At 38.9% G+C, this 18,964-nt stretch overlaps 1 protein-coding gene across 1 annotated transcript; it reads left to right on the top strand.

The window, feature by feature from the left end:
* Positions 1 to 2,486: 2,486 nt before the first annotated feature.
* LOC126695539 (uncharacterized) lies at positions 2,487 to 4,598 on the top strand. Its single transcript, XM_050392345.1, has 2 exons — positions 2,487 to 3,171; positions 3,748 to 4,598. Exons 1-2 carry the CDS (start codon positions 2,487 to 2,489, stop codon positions 4,596 to 4,598), a joined length of 1,536 nt encoding a protein of 511 aa, XP_050248302.1.
* Positions 4,599 to 18,964: the final 14,366 nt, after the last annotated feature.

The raw sequence follows: 18,964 nt of genomic DNA, 5'->3' as shown, positions 1-18,964 counted from the left end.
ATTTTGACTGTCGATTCTCTTTCCTTTTGGAAACATTACAAGGAATGCAGTAAGCTCAGTTCGAACTTGCTGAATCTTTAAAAGTTTTGAGAGAGACTCAAGGGCCAACGCCCCAGCCATTACATGAAGAACCAGATCCTAGAACACAGCAGGAGAGGGGATCAGCCGCTGGGAATCCTCAGTTTGATGAGCAAAATGCCTCTCTTCCTTAATTTGTTACATTATCTGATCTTACTGCTTTGCTGGAAAGGGAAAGGCTTAGCCAGCCAAAGGAACCAAGACACTTTGTCTGTAGGCCTCCCTACCCAGCTGAGTTACTAAGCAAGCCATACCTGGAGAAATATGAAACTCCCACCTTCTCTCTTTACGATGGGAGGAAAGGAAATGCGATTAAGCATGTCAACAAGTTTCTCGATTCTATGGGTCCTTTTGCTAGAAATGGTGATCCTTGCTTAAGGCAATTCTCAAAATCTCTTATCGATCGTGCTTACACATGGTATTCCACTCTACAGCCAGGTTCCATTGCCACATGGGATGACATGGTTGAAAGTTTCTGTTCAAAGTATTTTCACGGGGAGGAAAAGGTTACCATCCTCACTCTTCACAATACCAAGCAAAAGTCCTCCGAAGGACTCCTTGATTTCATCCGGCGGTTCTGAGATGCTGCTTTTGATTGTTATGGGTAGTTCAAAGAGCAAGAGCTGGTTGAGATTTGCATTGACAACATGTCTCATGAGTACCGAGCTCATTTAGAGAATCTTGATATTATTCAGTTTGCCTAGTTGCTCCAGAAGGCTTGTAAGACAGCCGTATCAGTCAAACATTTCACAGTTGAAAGGTCCAAGCTAGAAAAGAAAAATGCTCCTCAAGCTCTTGCAGTCTCCACCAATGAGCCAATAGTTGGGGAGAAACGGAAAAGGGAAGAGGAGGAAGAGTATCCTCCCATACCATGCACCGATGAAGAAATGAATGCCGTCATTGACAGATGGATGGTTGATAGAGTGCTTAGGCCTTTCAAGCCTATCCGTGAGCCTACTCAGGAAGATATGCAAAAACCTCTTTATTGTCGGTATCATCGATATGTGGGTCATGGAACTAAAGATTGTAGAACAATCCGGAGAACATTTCACAAGAAAATTTCAGATGGCACTTTGAACCTCACTCGTGAACAAGAGGTCCAGCGGAACCCACTGCCTCAGCATCACAGAGGGAAAGCTACAGCTGCCGTACTTTTTCATAATGGGGTTGATGAGAATGAAACTGCCAGCGGTACAAGCATGCTTCCAGCAGCTATCTCTGCTTTTCAAAGAAGCCCTACCTTTTGGACTTTGTTCAATCAGTTAAGGCTCAATGAGGAGTCAAGAAGATCAGCAATCGAAGCTCTTGTATCCATTGCTGCCAGCTCTGGAACACATTGCCTCATGGCTAAAGCTCATGCCAGCCGTGCCTTCCTAGAGACTACTAATGTCATCACCTTCACTGACGAGGATATGGAGGTACAACACCTTGATCATAGTAAACCATTATATATTGCTGCTCAAATTAATGATGTTCACATAAGAAGAGCACTAGTCGACACTGGTGCATCACTTAATCTTATTCCAGCCAGCACATTCAAAGCAACTGGGATCCCACTCGTTAGAATAGCTAAGGCTCCTATTGAGGTTTTTGGTTTTGCTGGAATTCATGAATGCAATATTGGGAGAATACAGTTAGTTCTTAAAGTGGGGCTTATTGTTGCCCTCACCAGATTTCATGTTATCGACTCATCCGTTTCTTTCCATGCTCTACTTGAGAGGCCATGGCTCCACAAACACAAGCTTGTGCCATCTACTTACTACCAATGTGTCAAGGGGAGGTATAATGGTAAGCCCATACGCATCCCTGCTAATCCTACACCATTTGATTTATCTGAAGCACACTACTTTGAGGCTACTTTCTATGATGAGCTCACCCCAAGTGGGGAAGATTCTACTTCAAGGCCCGTTGGGATTCCTTTACCCAGCTGGCAAGACATTGAGAATAATCCTGAAATAGACATGAGGTCTTTCCTTGATCAAAGAAAAAAGAAAAGAGAACGTGGGGAGACCTTCAGCGGTGCCTCACAGCCACGTTGTGTACAAGTCCAGCTGCCGGATGGTCGCTTGGGGTATCGTTTATGACGGTACGCAGGGCCTAGCTGTCTCAAACAGAAGGATCCCAGACTGAATGAAGCAAGCACTACACCAACATGCTATTATACTCAAGAAAAAGAATCACCAGCGATAGAAGATAATTTGCCCAGTGGTCTGGCAGAACTATCTGAAGAGCCCCCAACGGTAACTAATTTCTCACCTGATGTGGAGCTGGAAACCATTAATCTCAGTGATGATCCTAATGTCCAATGACCAACTTCAATAAATGCAACCTTGCCACTGCTGGAAAAGGCTCAGCTCATTTCACTATTAAAAGAGTACATTGATGTCTTCGCTTGGGAGTACCATGAGATGCCCGGTTTGGATCCTAACCTAGTAGCACATGCTCTCAACGTGGAATCAGGGGCAAAGCCAGTAGTACAGCCCATGCAGACCTTCCATCATGATGTTGAAGCTCAGATCATTCAAGAAATCCAAAAACTTCTCACGGTTGGGTTCATCAAGCCTATCATGCACCCAAAGTGGCTTTCAAATATTGTACTGGTCAAGAAAAAGAATGGGCAAATACGATGTTGTGTTGACTTCCGGAATCTTAATAAAGCATGCCCCAAAGATGAATTTCCACTTCCTAACATGGATATGCTTGTTGATTCAGCTGCTGGGCATGCTATGTTTTCATTCATGGATGGCTTTAGCGGCTATAATCAGATCAGAATGTCATCCAAAGATGCAGCCAAAACAGCCTTTCGAACTCCTATTGGTAACTTTTATTACACCGTCATGCCCTTCGGTCTCAAAAATGCCAGAGCCACATATCAAAGGGTTATGACCGCAATCTTTCATGACATGATGCACAAAGAGATTGAGGACTATGTGGATGACATTGTTGTGAAGTCAAAAACCAGAGGAGATCATCTTGCTATCTTACGAAAGGTTTTCGAAAGGTGTCGACTTTACAAGCTTCGCATGAATCCACTTAAATGTGCTTTTAGAGTTACGGCTGGGAAATTTCTAGGATTTCTTGTACATCAAAGAGGTATAGATGTTGATCCTAGCAAAGTGCAAGCCATTACTACTATGAAGCCACCCGCAACACTCACATAGCTCAAAAGTTTCCTTGGTAAACTCTCATACATCCGGCTGTTTATTCCAGGTCTCGTTGCCCTCACAGTTGCCTTTGCACCACTACTGAAGAAAGGAAAACCCTTCCGTTGGAATTCCGAATATTAGCAGGCATTTCTCCAACTGCAGCAACTCATGACAAAATTGCCAACTGTATGTGCGTCCATACTAGGGAAACCACTTAAGCTGTATTTGGCTACCAATAATGAAGCAATAAGGGCACTCATAGCCTAAGACGATCAAGAAGAGATGGAGTGACCGGTTTATTATGTTAGTAAAAAGTTAAAGGATGAAGAAACCCGCTATCTGAGGGCTGAAAGGGCTTGTCTTGCTCTAATATATGCTGCCCAGCGACTGCGCCATTATCTACTAGCTCACACGGTATAGCTCTTAATAAAATCTCATCCAATCCATTCACTCTTAAGGCGACCGGTTCTTTCCGGAAGGCTAGCACAATGGCTCTTGCAATTATTTGAGTTTGAGATCATAGCAATCACCCCAACAGCTGTAAGGGGTCAAGCCATCGCTGATTTGTTGGCAAATTTTCCTGGCGAAGACAGCTGGGACATCACTGATGATGTGCCTGGAGAACTGCCAGCAATTGCACTAGTGGAAACAGTTGGGGCAGCTTGGACTTTACATTTTGATGGATCCTCTACTACTTCTAAAGGAGGGGTTGGAATAGTCTTATCCAAGAGTACCGGAGAAACAATGAGTATGTCATTCAAGCTTGATTTTCCATGCACTAACAATATGGCTGAATATGAAGCATATCTCACGGGCCTAGCGGTAGCTCGTGAAATGGGCATTAAACGTCTTCGAGTAATTGGAGACTCAAATCTGGTTATTTGCCAAGCTAGAGGAGATTTTGCACTCAAGGAACCATCTTTAGCTCTATATAGAGCTATGGCTCAAAGGTTGGAGGACTTTTTTAAAGAATTCAATATTGAACACTCCCTAAGGTCCGACAATTGCTTTGCTGATGCTCTAGCTATATTGGGATCAAAAATCAGATTTGAAGGTGCAACCACAGATGTTACTATTGTGAAAATGCCAATCCCAGTGTTACAAATGCTGAAGGAAGAATTATCTGATCAACCGCTGGGACATACAGAGTGGCGGTCTCCCATTATAGAAGCATTATTATCACCGGATGAGAAGGATCATTTGAAGATACTCAAAGATTATGCTCTAATGGTAGGGGAACTATACAAGAAGCTACCTGGAGGAGTTCTAGCTAGATGCTTGAGCCCTGGCGAGTCCATTAAGCGATTAAATGAAGTTCATGAAGAATCTTATGGTCCCAGCGGTTCTATCAGTCTCTACAGACGCCTCCAGTGATTAGACTATTACTGGCCAGAAATGGGCAAACAAGCTGCCACTATCCAAGAACAATGTATCGATTGCCAAAATGCTCTTGATAAGACGGAATCATGTGCAGCCTTTACCACCAGTGATTGGCGTGTACCCTTCCTTGAGTATCTCATAGAGGGCATCTTGCCCGACAATCATGAAGAGGCCTACCGCTTTAGAAAGTTGGCCACTCGCTATTTTGTAGAATGAGGTATTATTTTCAGGAAAGGGTTCAATGGGGAACCTTTGAGATGCCTAAGGACCCCTGAAGCACAATCGGTTATGCAAGAGGTGCATGCGGGTGAGTGTGGTGACTATCAAGGCAAAATGCGACTTCTCCAGTAGCTGCTCAATCTAGGGTATTTCTGGCCTACAATGAAACAAGATGCAGCTGAATGTGTGAAAACATGCCATACTTGCCAAGTCCATGGGAATCTCATACATACTCACCCCACCAACCTCCAAAACATGATGACTCTTTGGCCATTCCATACTTGGGGGCTCGATTTAATAGGTCCAATCAATCCACCATCCAAGGGTCATATTTGGATACTAGTGGCTACTGAATATTTCACAAAGTGGGTTGAGGCCATCTCCCTAAAGAAGGCTATAGGCCTAGCTGTTGCCAATTTCATCCGAGAACACATAATCTGTAGGTTTGGCATTCCTCATAAGATCATTACTGATAATGGCACTCCTTTTGTCAACAAGGATGTCCCAAAATTACTTGACCATCGCCACATCAAGCATTGCAAGTCCACTCCTTATTATCCACAAGGCAATGGTCAAGCGGAAGCCACCAACTGAGTGCTATTAAGAATTCTCAGCAAGATGGTGCATGAATATGAGGGTGGCTGGACAGAACACCTATTGGAAACCCTGTGGGCATACCGAAGCTTAAGCAAAATAGCCACCAGACTATCACCATTCTCTCTTGTATATGGTACCAAGGCTATATCTCCTGTTGAGTTATTGGTTCCTACTCCAAGGGTTGTTCACGGACAAGAAACAGACATAAATGCTGCCATTTGTGCAGAAATCAGAACTACAGACCTTGAAACCTTGGAAGAGACAAGAAATATTGCCTATAACCGCACCCATCGGTACTAGTAGCAGATGGCCAATGCCTACAACAAGGCCATGAAATCCAGGGTTTTTGTCAAGGGACAAATGGTTTTGAAGGCAGCAGATCACATCAAGAGGAATCTCTCAGCACCCTTTAAGTTTGCCCCAAGTTAGGAAGGGCCCTATCTTATAAGGGAAGCTAGTGCCAGTGGTTATTATCGTCTAGCTACAGCAAATGGTGAAAGTCTCACAGAACCTATCAATGGCAAATGGCTTAAGTTGCACTATGCTCACCTTTCATGTATGTACCAAGTAACTCTCTTTTGCATGATCTTAAACTACTACTATGTGAATAAGAATTAAGCATTGCCTTTTGCCTCAACATGAATTTCTTATACTTGCAAGTACTCTAATACTATTTTCCATACATAAATATGCTTACTCTAAACTGCGAATAAGATTATAGCCCTAACGGCTGGGCATTTTGAACCAAAATAGTCATGAACACAATAAGTATTTTCAAAACTATGTATATGATCTCCATGACTATATTTTAGCTTGAACATACTATTTTTTGATAGATAAAATTACTTTTCACAAAATAAATTCATGTACTTGTTCATAAACAAAGACGCAGCTTGCACAGTTGGGAAAATATTAGACTACCTCATAAAGTTTATATGGCTGGTGCACCTCTACACAAAACACAACCTACATTGTCAAATAAACCTAAAGCACATAACATGTTTCATTACATCATATTTTAAAAACAAACTGTACAAGATACCAAGCTACTAATAATAATGAGAAAGCTAGTCAAATAAGCCATCGCCAAAGGTTTCTGTTGAGGAAGAAGCACCTCCAGCTGACGATGACTGCATCAATGCATCTTTTCGACTCAACAAAAGTGAAAGCTCAGCTCTCTTTGCTGCAATTTCTCTCTCAAGATCAGCTATCTTCATTATAAACTCATCATCTTGAACAATACAAGTCTCAGCAGCAGCCCGAATCTTATCAAGGATGCATTGAACTCCAAACTTCATGAATAACAAGTCCTTAAAGGCATTTTTCCACTCAAGTACTTTCTGCAAGTTTGAACTCTCAAGCTTTATGCGGTGCATGTCTAGCAGCGCTGCAACAAGCAATTGAAGTCCGGATTTCCCCAACAAAACACCTAGCTTGCATCCAGCCATAAAGTGTGGATGTTTCCTTATAATTGCTGCCAGTAGTGGTTGACCTTCTGCAGGAATTTCAGACCGCTGGAACATGACAGTATTACTTGAAAGAGGATGAAAGTCAGTTTCCACTTTTTCATTCTCTTCATCTTCTGCAAATTTCTTCAAGAATTATTCAAGGCTCATTCCTTTGATAGCAGCACCAGAAGACTCAACCCAGAGCTCTACAAAAAGGAGGCATAATTATGTCCCCAGCAGTAATAGAAAAATATTCACACAGCCAAGTGTTATTGAACAAGAAGCTTGCTTTACTATTTACATGAACAACTCAAATACATCATACTGGGAGGTTCTTTGCTTTGGTGAACATCATGAACAGTCGAAGAAACAACATGTCTTTGGCTGGGCACACTAGCAACAACTTCCCCAGCAATAACAGAAAAGTATTCATGCAGCTAAGTGTTATTGAACAAGAAGCTTGCTTTACTATTTACAGAAGCTCTTTCTGCTGAAACCGCAAGTCTAGTATGCCAGAAGCAGCCGAGACCCACGCTGTCTCATGACTGTGGGCTTCAACTTTCAAAATCCACTTTTTTGTCACCCTGGGTGGGCTGACTTTAGGGGCCCCAACTGCTGGGAACAGAGAGGATGAACAGTACCATGGGTCCTACAATGGCAACAAGGACTCCCTTGGCCCAACTTCCATATAATCACCCCCAGCAGTAGCCTCAGTCTCTGGCATAGCCACCCCAGCAATGCTGACATCACTAGAACCCAGCGGTTCCTCTCCTTCAGCCCTTACTCACAGAACCAGAGATGTTGCTTTCCCAGAAATATTTTTCCTCAAAGAAAAGAGAAAAAGAGCGGAAGAATACTCACGGCCACCACAGGAAGCAAGAGAAGTTATAGGTTTTTCTCTTACTTGTCCAAAATCAGCAAAGAAAGAAAGAAAAACTCAGTTTGCCCCTTAACCATGGCCAAAGCTCTCTATCTCTCTCACTTTGGGTCGAAGACAAGAAAAAGGGAAAAGAAAAAGCTCTATTTCTCTCTGTTTTGCCAAAAATCTTAGTCACTCACTCTCTGCCTTGGTTGAAGTTGGTGTTACTCTCTCACCCTTGGTCGAAAATAGGACAAGGAAGAAGAAAAGATGCTCCCTCTACCTTTCTCCCTCTGTTTTTAGGTCCAAGCAAAAAATAAAATAAAAGAAGAAACAGCCAAGGCCAGCTCTTTACTGGTAAGCGTGAAGGATACAGATGACAAGACATGGAGAAGAGACCAGCATTTAATGCCATAAACCTGAGGAGTAATTGAAGACCCACCAAGTGCTGAACGTGGGAAGGTACTAGACGTGGGAAAGCTGCAGAAGCCCACTATTCATAACTGCCACCAAATTTCAAACTCGCACGTGTGACCAAGCAGAAGCTGCTCACACGTGACTCGGGGGGTTAAATGTTGAGGTACAAATTTTCAGGCCTTGATTTTATTAGCCCACTCACAAAATACCCACATGAGCCCACACATTATTTAAAACCCACATAAATTTTTTCCATATATATTACCTAAATTTTCTCCATGTTATTGGATCTTCACAAATACTCCGTATACAAGCCCATAAATTGCCATGGGCCCTCTCACAAATATTACCCATTATATCCCACATATCATCCAACTTAAGTTCTCCACAAATAATGCTCATCATATCACTACCAAAATTGGGCTGCAAAATTACATTATCCCCACACAAAGCCCAACATCATTTGGCTTATGGGCAAAATCCAAAGAAAGCCCAAACTCCCTAAAGTCCCACTACGATGTGGCTAATTCAATGTCCCGCTACGATGCGGCACTATTTACAAAGCCTGTTGCTACACGGCACCTTAAAGCTCGTTGCTACACCGCACCTCTAAAACCCGTTGCTACACAACAATACTTTACAAAATCTCAAAATCATTTTTACAAAGCCCAAATACTAATTTGGCACTATCTTACAAAACCCAAATACTAATTTGACACTATTTTATAAAAGCCCAAATATTATTTTGGCAACTCTTTCATAAAGTCCAAGTACTAATTTGGCAATTATCTTTACACTATTTTTATAAAAGCCCAAATGCTAATTTGGCATCCATTTTACAAAGCCCAAAACCATTTTTGCAATTATCTTACAAAGCCTAAAATAACATTTTGGCAAAAACAATTACTTTATACTCAAAGCCCAAATGTTAATTTGACACATATTTACTAAATTCAAATATTATTTTAACATTTGTTAAATCCCTAACTCATGGGAAATACAAATTACTCATCTCTCAAAAGAATATCTCTTTCACAAAATTTTATGGGAACTATGTCTATTATTTTCATAATCAACTAACTATAAAGCCCATGAATATTACCCATGGCAAAACTACTCATCTTGTACGGTTAACTAGGCCCAAGCAAGCTTATCAAACAATGCCCAGCTGGGTCAGGCCAGCCCACACACAAATCTCAGCAATTGGAAAACACGTGAACTGGTTAGCCAAATTTCAGCAACAATTGAATAGCTGGAGCCCCTTCCTATCAGGTTCCAACTTGTTTAATCATATAAAAAAACAAACACATGTCCACCAGGGGATGAATCATTTCTCCACAAGCTAAAATCCCATCATTTCTCAAGTGACATAAAGCTGGCGATGTGACAGAAAGCTGGGAAAGCTTCAACCAGCTGTTACTTCTTTCTCCTTCAGCTCATTCAGTCAAGAACCCAAAGCTGCCATGACCAGACCAGTGAAGCTCCTGAAACGACACAAAATCAACTCATTTTCATACTAAAAATATGTATTCTCTGGTTCATGAACCAATCACATGAACCCCAAATGAGGAAACTTAGGGAAATGTGGTTTGGAGGGCACCAAGGGGATCCCAGTAGTGTTCCCAGCAAGGGCCCCAAGGTTGACACCTGGCTTGGGATGGTCCAATTTGCCCTAGGGAACTCTGATTCTAGTTGCAACATAACCAAGATCATTAGCCTAAAATATGCTCTAATTCCATAAGCCCAAGCTAATCAGCATTCAATGCTAAAACCAGAAACCCAGCTGTTATTACCCAAAACAGCAAGAACCTTCTAAAGTCGAGCTTACTACTCTTAGCTAAAAATCTTAAGAACGATTCTCTAAGGATTTTCTGGAGATTGAGGAAGATTTAGTAAAGATTATTTGCTAATCACCCCCTGAAAACCCTAATATAAATGGAACTATCCATTAATGCTTCAACAACCAACAACACACTAAGACATATACCAGAAAAGATTCTGCCTTAACCTCTCTGCTTAAGCTTTCTCTGAGTTCTTAGTTTCAAGCATAGAAACTAAGTTCCCCAACTCCTAATTCACAAATACTTTCTTATAGCTCTACTCTTAAACACTTACTTGCCCCAGCAGAACATTCCAGCAGTACTACTGTACACTCTCACTCATTACTCATACTTCTCACAAATGATTCTCTCTACTTACTACATATATCATATTCATGAGCATGCCATGGCACTATAATGATCTTACTGCGCTAGCTGGGATCTCTCTCTCTCCCTTCATCTCACACTAAGTCTTTTCCATTATTTGTCATTATGGAACCCATGATATTTACCTACTCATTTACTATCAATGGTTATGATGTAACTGTTACTATAGAGTTTTTCCCTCATATTGTTGTATTAGAAGACTCCTCTCCAGAGCTAACGGATGATGAGTCCGAAAATATAGATATTTCCCTTAGTCTGTAAAGTAACTAATGGCTGGAGACTTATCTTGTTTTGTTTTACTTTAAGGCTAGGCTATTTTCTGCAAGAATACCTTACCGCTGGGCCTTTTTTGCAAATTTTTTTTTTACCGCTGGGCTATTTTCTGCAGAAATACTTTACTGCTGGGTTATTTCTTACAGTATGTTTTTCAACCATGCTGAAGTGTTCGCTGTAGGGATTGTTCATGGGCCACTCTTGTCAATTCCAATCTAAGCCCAAGGCATAAAATATAGTGGACTTCTTGGATTTTCACCGATAGCCTTTGGGCTGTGCATCAAGCCCATAGTCGAGTTTCGGTTTAGATCCTCCGACCCAACATAAATCTTATTTGTCAGGAAGGAAACTTTTTCGCCCCCAACATCTTTTTAATGGGTATTACTTCAAATAATTCTTGTTCTCTCAAATAGAAAAGGAAAGAGGAAAAATAAACATTAAAAAATATACAATATGCCACATTAAATTACACTATCTGATTCCCAAAAGTCTTTAACATTCCAAATAGGAATTCTAACATCAAAATCATGACATACAAACATAAGAAATAAATTTCAAAAGCCATAAATGGTCTCCAATATCCTTTTATTTATATTTTAATTTTTTTCCTCATATATAAAAATATAATAACATACAATACACACATAAAAAAATTACAACTTTTTTGAAATTTTTCTGTTTTTTTTTTTTTTTTTTTTTTTTTTTTTTTTTTTTTTTTTTACAGTTTTATCTTATTTTTCAGCTTTATAAGTACTGTTTGATATCTTTTTTGAAATTTTAAAAAAAATCTTTTTTGCACCTTAACATTTCCCATATGTATATATATTAGATAGGTTGGAGGGTTGGTAACATCTTAACTTGCTAGTCAAATTGACCCTTGATGTTCTAAACTATCCAATCTGTACCATTTCACATAAAAGACCCGTGCTTGTTGGGTTGGTTGGTGAGTCAAGCAGGTTTTTTTAACAACCTTTTTGTTGTTGTAATCTGAATGGGAGGAATGGATATTGGAATTTCGTAGTCATGAAATGACACATGAAGGGGCGAGGCAATAATTTATTTCAAGTGATTATAAAAAAAAAAAAAAATCATCATGAGTGGTTGTACCAATTAAGAGAACCCTATTAGTGCTTTGGAATGCATAGTTTTTAGAAGATAAAGGTAACCCTATACATTTTTCATGAACCTATTGTCATGGAACCAAATAATTTGATGATTATTGGTAATTATATTGAAATTTATTAGGCACTTGGTTGTTTCAGATTTGATTGTGGGTAAAAAAAACAGGGGATTTTGTTGTAAATGGCTTGATTGATATTTATCTTTGTAGTTATTGTTTAAGAAACAACAATCCTACAAGTCTTTAGTGATAGAGACATTCCCTTTCATTGCTGGAAAGTAAAAGTCTTTTTGACATTTTGTTTCTTCTAGCACTTTGTCCTTTTTGTGTAATCTGGGTGAATTGTTAAACTGGTGATTTTATTATTTATCTTGGATGGGTTCAAATAAATGCCTCCATTTTTTCATTTGTTTACTATTCAATTGCAGAAGAAACTTAAGCTTAAAGTCGGTAATATGCTTTAAAAAAAATTTTATTAATAGTTTTTTTATTAATTATTATTTTTAAACGAAGTTAATTGCTCATACTGAGTAAGATATGCATTCACTTCGATTATGGTTTCCACGATTTAAAGGTAATATCTTTGATTTGGTGGGACTCAAGCTCTTCTTGGCCTTGTCTCTCTTGCAATAAAAAGAATTGCATTTTTCTTGATGTTCACTTTGCTGTAAAGCAAAGAGAGCCAACTTGATGTGGTCCCATTTTGTAACGGAAATTATAATACAGTTAAGGTTGTCATTCTACCGAGAAAAGGAAAACAAGAACACGTAAAAAGCAGCAATAATATATAGAAAAATATGACTGAAACTTAGGAAAAAGAAAGTTTGGTAAAATTCAATAATTAAAATCACTAGGGCATTAGGGTTTGTCCACCAATATTGTTAAGCATATGATAGTGCCTTAAAATGTATACTTGTTAGATATTTATTTGGGCGTTATCTCCTTATTACTACGCTTAATTTGTATAATTAAGCCATGATTTTCATTAGTCCCTATTATTTATCTTTATATAATTTCTTAAATAAGATATCATTCATTGTGTGTAATTTTTACTTTCAGGAAATCATGTGAGAAAGATGAGTTTACAAGAATTTGTGAGAGAATGGAGGCCAAATTAGAATTAAAGTGGAGCTAAAGGACCATGCTTAAATGTCTAAGGAGGTGCAACTGGAGTGCTTGGGTCATCTACCATGTTTGGAAGTTTCAAATAAGGAAAGAAATCAAAGACGTAGAATCTGAAAAGGAAAGACAGATTTGAGCACTGATTAGTATTTTGGGCGTATCTTTCTCCTCAAAAATCCAATTGACACAAGGCCAAATGGGTTGAAACTGTGACTTAAATATCTACAACTTTCCAGTTTTGAGTTTTTCAAAATTCTCAATTTTGAAGGCCAAAATTAATTCACAAGTTACTGCTGTAAACTTGGACAAAAATTAAAATAGTAAAAGTTTTATTTTCTTTGGATACTTTTGACGTTAGGATTTGGAGGGGAGGCTGTGTAGAACGAATTTTGGCAGAGAAAACCTTGTATTTTTCTTTCTCTAATGGCAGCCTAAACTCTTTGCTAGGGCTAGGGGTTATGTTTCTTCTATACGGTATGAATATTCAATGTGATTCTTTTTAAGATTTTAGACAGTAACATATTTGATTGTTGTCGAAAATGCACTTTTAGTCCTTACATTTTGACTTTTTTCCATTTTGGTCCCTACGTTTTATTTTTACCACTTTTAGTCCCTAAACCAATTAGCACGTCTCATTTTAGTCATTTCCGTCAGCCAACTAGCGGAAAAGGCTAACGTGGCTAATGGAGCGAATAAAAAAAATAATATAAAATGCACTGTTGTCTACTGTGGCCATACTTGCTCAGCCACATGTCTTTCCCACCCTAATAAGTGAACACGTGATTGTCACATGACCACATTGGCAACTGATTTGGCGCGTGAATGTTGTGAACCACTCATCTCTTTCCCCAAATCAGTCTTACACCATAGCCAAGCTCAGTGAATCCCTTTCTTACACCTACGACCTGAAATCACCATATCCAAGCTCAGCGAAACTCTACAGCCATCATCAGCCCACAACCTAGAAAATCAATTACCGAAAAAATCAAACCTAGAATAAATTCCCAAACCTCTCCTAAAAAAACCCAAGCCTCTCCTAAAAAAACCATAAGTGCACGCAGAGCCTCGGTCCTTGTATTCAACTTCATCAACCTCTTTGCCGTATTGGCCTCCCAAAGCGCCTCCTCCAAATCTTCCCTCTATTGAATCAACTCGTCCATAACCAACTCGCTCTTCTCGGACTTCTCCAAATTACCAATCCTGCCCCTCCACACCCTCTTCACCACCTCGAAATACTCCCAATGCTTTTCAGGTCTTCCTAGCAAATACTTGACTGTACACTCCACCGCCACCGCACAGTACGCTGCTTTCAACGAGTCTCTGATCTCGACCCCCTCGCTTTGATCCATTTCTTCGATTAGTTCCAATGTCTGGAGCGTCGTTTCGGAAACCGATGCGTTGGCAATTTCAGACTGGATCGTGCGGAGGAGGACGGTCTTCTTGAAGTGAGAGTTGGCACTGGAGACTTCACTATGTGTTTTGGTTGATATTTACTATGTGTTAATATTGTTTGCATTCTGTCACTTTGGTCAAAATGTTTAAACTTTAAACCCTTGTTTTGGGTTTGATTTTTTCGATAATTGATTTTTTGGGTTGTGGGCTGATGATGGTTGTAGAGTTTCGCTGAGTTGTGATATGGTGATTTCAAGTCGTAGGTGTGAGAAAGGGATTCACTGAGCTTGGCTATGGTGTAAGACTAATTTTGGGAAAGAGATGAGTGCTTCACAACATTCACGTGCCAAATCAGTTGCTAATGTGGTCATGTGACAATCACGTGTTCACTTATTAGGGTGGGAAAGACACGTGGCTGAGCAGGTATGGCCATAGTAGACAACAATGCATTTTATATTATTTTTTTATTTGCTCCGTCAGTCACGTCAGCCTTTTCCACTAATTGGCTGACGGAAAGGACTGAAATGAGACACGTTAATTGGTTTAGGGACTAAAAGTGGTAAAAATAAAATGTAGAGACCAAAATGGAAAAAAATCAAATTGTAGGGATTAAAAGTGCATTTACACCTTGATTGTTCAATTAGATTTCTTTTGATGTATTAGTTCTTCCATACTTTCAATAAGTTCAATCACGTTTTTCTTATTGTTTAGAGGAATTTCTAATAGTTTCAAATAGAAATCACGTTTTAAAGGGATTTTTTTTCTTTTCTAAAAACTATTCTAACCGCATTATTAATCTAGGTTATCATGCATTCTTAAATTGTCTCAGTTCAACCGAATCATAAGTTTTTAATTGTATAAGAACAATCAATCATGAAATATATATTTTCTTAAATCACAAAGAATTTCATATTGATATAGAGAAACACTCCGATTCCATAGTATTTACATTATTGATTTAAATTAGTTTTTATTATTATTCTTGTTAACAATTACTAGGAAAAAATTATTCTTCATCTTCACCAAAAGTGTGTTTTTTTTTTTTTTTTTTTTTTTTTTTTTTTTGGTCTTTGAATTTACCCCACTCCTTGTGGTTCGATCTTGGTACTCCAAGAATTATGTTGCTACGATCTACTACACTTGGGAGTGAGCAAGCAGCATACACTACCAATCCAATTTAGTACACAATCGGGTAAGTAAACATATAAACTATCCGATTGGAAGATTTAGAAATAAGCTTTATTAATAGAACTCTCTTTGGTTGATTATATTCATCAATTGCTCCAACAATTTAGTTAGAAAATAATAACTTTGCTAGAAAAACTCAAGAACATCGCACACCCTAGAGGCAATACTATGGCAAAAGTAATATCTAACAAGATTACCACGTTTTACTAGAGAGATTATAAAATCCTATTCTAACCATAAGAAGATTCAAGAATAGACTTATGAAAGAATTAGAAATTAAATATCAATCTAGCAAAACAATTATGAAAAATAGAACAATTAATTTCAATTATTAAAACGTAAAAAACGTGCTTGGATTGAATAGTGGACAACTTATAACATTGGGGATTCACTCTTAACCCTAGCTTAGGTTCTTAAGCTTCCATAGAGAATAATGTTGGAAAATCTGGTTTTGCATCTCATACAAAACACATAGCGGAAGTAATAAACACAAATTTACTTCATTTATGAGAGATAACATGTAACCTTGAATTCTATAACAAAGAATAGAAAGCGTACCTTGATGTAGTAAAAGTCAAAAACAAGACTTGAGAATACCTTTAATCAACATCCCAATTCCATATGGTGCCCAAGAAGTGTGGTCTTTCAATCAGTTTACACGTATGTGATTAAGTGAGAATAAGAGAGTGGCTTATACTCACATACATACCATTTCCATACATATGAAAAATTGTATGTTTCTCTCCTTATGAATATAACTGATTATCTAATTGGGTTAGCCTTTTGGGCCTGCCCAATTGGGCTTTAGTTTGTGGCTTGAGGTGGGACCAAAGGGAATAAATAAGACTTTAACTCCAATGAGTTTTGGGTTTATCTTTCAACTCTTGACAAATCCAAAGTTACCATTAATTATATTTAATACCACTATATAAATATAATTGCACTCTAGACTTTATTAATAAATTGTATCCTAAGACTCTAATGATATCATTTGACCCCTCCATGAAATATCCATAATGAACAAAGTCATAATGAACTGTCACTTTGTAAACAACTATTTTATCCTTGAGTACCTGGTTTAATCCTTTAGTTATTCACATTTATTGAAATCCGATTTCAATAAATATAAACTTTAGTAACTCTTTACTAAAGTGGGCGCCTTGAATAACCAGTTCCCATTAAACTTATCTCAAGGGGATATTTTGTATTTCTATAAAAAGAGATTATAGATTCCATCTTGAGAATATGTGTTCCCTCAACATTACGTATGGTTACCCAACATACTGAAATTTTGACCATGAATATTATATCTCACTCCTGATATATCAAAGTAGCCTATATTTCATGATCGGGTTCACTATCCTCTCAGGATTGAGAGTTTATAAAATTAGAAGTCGTGAGATTAATTATTCAGGTGACAGTTGTTGATTGAATAATTAATCCCACAGCGGTCTAGTTCAATATGTCTTAACACTTAAGACACATTAACATATCAACTAGAAGTCTCCACTTCCATGATCAAGACAAACCATCTTAGTTGATGTGTTATAGTCTTCGCAGACGAAACGTCCAATTTCATCACCGACTACGAACTATATTTTGAGTTTACAAGGAACTTATGATTTATATATTCTGTAACTAAATCACATAAATCACATATAATGCATCTTAAGGACTATGATAATGTTCCATTAGTTCATTTATAAATTGTCTCATATAATTAAACAATTTAATTATTTATGACATGCTAATAAATTGGATTTCAGGGCATAAATCCCAACAAATAAAAACTCTCAAAAATTGATAAAAATAATGTTTTCCAGCAGCCCAAAAACGTGGCTGCCCTTGTATCACTTTAGTATTTATAACATTCAAAACCCTCATGCTTCCTAAAAAGGAAAATATAAAATGTTAATTCATGTTTTTCAACGGTGGGTCAACTTCCAGGTCAATTTCGGCATTGAATACGGCAGATTCCGAAGTTTTGATAAACTACAAAGTTTTAGATATATAAGTCCTATTTCCGTGGCCACAAGAATCAAGTAAATCCGATATCTGAGTAAAAAGATATGGCCAAAATACCAAAATTGGTCAAAATATTTCCATGTCAGGATTTTTTTTTTCCATCTTTGGCTCAAACGAATTTCTCTCTTTCCTTTTATGTTTCCACACATCTTTGACTCATTAAATTCTTCAAAAGCTACTTATTAATTGATTTTCACTCTTGGATTCTCTTGGCTTCATGTCTGCATATTTAGCTCATTAGTTTTAATTTCTTACAAAAGAAAAATATACGTAATAAGTATTGTAGGGCCCAATAGTTTATGGGCCAGGCCCACTTGCTCATGGGGAGCCCGCAGGCCCAAGCTGAAAAAAGTTATGGCCCAAGCTTAAAAGTATAAGGCCGAGGATGGCCCAGATATGCAGCCAAGGACGGTTTAGTCCTCGGCAAGCCTAAAGCTCCCTTGACAAAAGGGATAAAAGAGAGCTATAAGAACAAATCCGTAGAAAGATCTAAAATATCTTGGGAAAGTTACCCTTATTACCCTTCCCAGATAAGACTATACACCTAACAGAACCGGATTCTTAGGCTTTATCTACCATCCCCACCAATTCTGGGATTAGACTGACGGGACAAATGTCAGTCCTGGAAAAGTTAACCCTACACGTGGACGAAGGACAGCAAACGCAGGATAATATAAAAGGAAACATAAGGTAACGAAGTGAAGGGCCCCCATCTGACTTCCTGGAAAAAACTTCAGGGATGAGAATGCCCGGACAATATATGCGCACCACCATAAAAAACCCACCGTCGGGTAACCGGAGAAAAACATTAGTGCCCCTCGGACAGGATCCGAGGAGCCCAATCCCTCAAGTTACAAAGCTGTGGGGCTTGGATATCCAGCCTGAAGCCTTTTCTTATCTGGGTTTCCCTAACGCCCGGTCTGGACCAACGCCTTATGACCAAACGCTAGCCTTTCAAGCCCACTCTCTACAAATCGTATTGTGAGGGATTTTCTACGTGCGAGCCCAACATCATTGTTGGGCCGCTAAAGAATCGTGTCCCTACAATTGGCGCCGTCTGTGGGAAGGCTTGCGCGTTGGCGCAGGTGGCGCATGGGTCAACCCTCTAGCAAGCGGAGATTCGCGAATTTTTCCCCATCTCCGGTGACCTGAAGTTGTTGCTCTGATATAAACTTGCACCAGGGCTTACATCCTGTAGCGCCAACGGCACGGGCATCTCTAGGGGCTTCCGACCCCAAATCAGCTCTCCCCGTTAGGGTCAAGGGGCTGACTTGCGAAAAAAAAAAAAAACCATAAGTTTTGGACAGAACCAAGGCCTTGCATGGTCCTCGGACTCAAGCCTATGGGGAAACCAAGTACACAAAAGAAAAATCATAAGTTTTGGACAGAACCAAGGCCTTGCATGGTCCTCGGACTCAAGCCTATGGGGAAACCAAGTACACAAAAGAAAAACCATAAGTTTTGGACAGAACCAAGGCCTTGCATGGTCCTCG

The sequence above is a fragment of the Quercus robur genome, chromosome 2 (assembly GCF_932294415.1).
Source record: "Quercus robur chromosome 2, dhQueRobu3.1, whole genome shotgun sequence".
In the NCBI taxonomy this organism is placed as follows: domain Eukaryota; kingdom Viridiplantae; phylum Streptophyta; class Magnoliopsida; order Fagales; family Fagaceae; genus Quercus; species Quercus robur.
Note: the sequence above shows the minus strand (reverse complement) of the source record. Positions and strands in the feature narration are given on the sequence as shown.